This window comes from Plectropomus leopardus, unplaced genomic scaffold, assembly GCF_008729295.1.
Source record: "Plectropomus leopardus isolate mb unplaced genomic scaffold, YSFRI_Pleo_2.0 unplaced_scaffold19931, whole genome shotgun sequence".
NCBI lineage: Eukaryota > Metazoa > Chordata > Actinopteri > Perciformes > Serranidae > Plectropomus > Plectropomus leopardus.
The window spans coordinates 1-1,039 of NW_024621531.1; the positions used below are offsets into that span (position 1 = coordinate 1).

The 1,039-nt window shown below is 48.9% G+C and overlaps 1 protein-coding gene across 1 annotated transcript; it reads right to left on the reverse strand.

Annotated features, from left to right (window-relative positions):
• Nucleotides 1-6: 6 nt before the first annotated feature.
• LOC121965422 (mothers against decapentaplegic homolog 7-like) lies at nt 7-839 on the reverse strand (the record flags this gene model as incomplete). The annotated part of the gene is made up of 1 exon (XM_042515568.1): nt 7-839. A coding segment is annotated over one exon (642 nt), but the record flags the coding sequence as incomplete, so codon positions are not given.
• Nucleotides 840-1,039: the final 200 nt, after the last annotated feature.

The window sequence follows — 1,039 nt, forward strand, 5'->3', positions numbered from 1 at the left end:
CATAAAATACATTTTTCGCTTCTTATTTTAATTAAATCTTAGTCATTTATTAAACAAAGTCCGTCAGAGTTGTATACTTTCTTCTTCTTTTAAAACTTTTTTTTCTCTCTATTTGAACCTCTGGAACAAAAAAAGGAAAACATGGGCGTAGTCTGTTTGTAAGGGGGCAAGGAGGGTGAAGAAGAGGAAAGCTGCTGCTATCGGGTGTTGAAGATGACTTCCAACCAACACGGGCAGCTACTGATGAACTGTCTGGTGTAGCACTGTCCCCAGCCTTTCACAAAGCTTATCTGCACCGTGAAGCCCGTGCGAGGCTGCTGCGTGAACTCGTGGTCGTTGGGCCTCTGTAGGCTGCCGGCTTTGTCGTGGTCGAAAGCTTTGATGGAGAAACCGGGGAACACCTTGTGCACCAGCAGCGTGCGCGAGTCCGGGTTGTCCAGTGTGGCCGACTTAATGAAGATGGGGTAGCAGCTGCGGTTGTAGACCCACACCCCGTCCGGTTCACGCGTCAGCTGGATGCCATAGCCGATCTTGGCCCGCACCATTTGCACCAGCTGGGACTTGTTGTCGGAGCAGAGCTGGCCCAGGCAGAAGCCGTTCCCCTGAGGTAGATCATAGAAGATGTCCAGGGAGGGCTCCTGGACTGAGTAGAGGCGCCCAACACGTGTCTTCTCCTCCCAGTATGCCACCACGCACCAATGGGCCCGGTCGCCAGACTCCTGCAACGCCAAGGAATCTGAAAGAAACAGATACAAAAGGAGATGGTTAGACCTGTAGGAAGGTGCAACATAAAAGTGGCAAAATACAAAGATCAAGAAGAAAATGAGAGGTGATGAGGCCTAGGCACAAGATGATGAGGCCTAGGCATCTTCAAATGTCTAAAACTCTACTCCTTCTTCACAACCTCTTCCATATCCCCCTTTTGGGAATCAGAGAATTTACTTTAGTCAAGAGCCAAAACTAAACTGTCATCCTCAATTTCTGCCACACAGGAAAACCATGTTGGAATTCCTGGACTTCAGACAAGAGAAGCAACTCA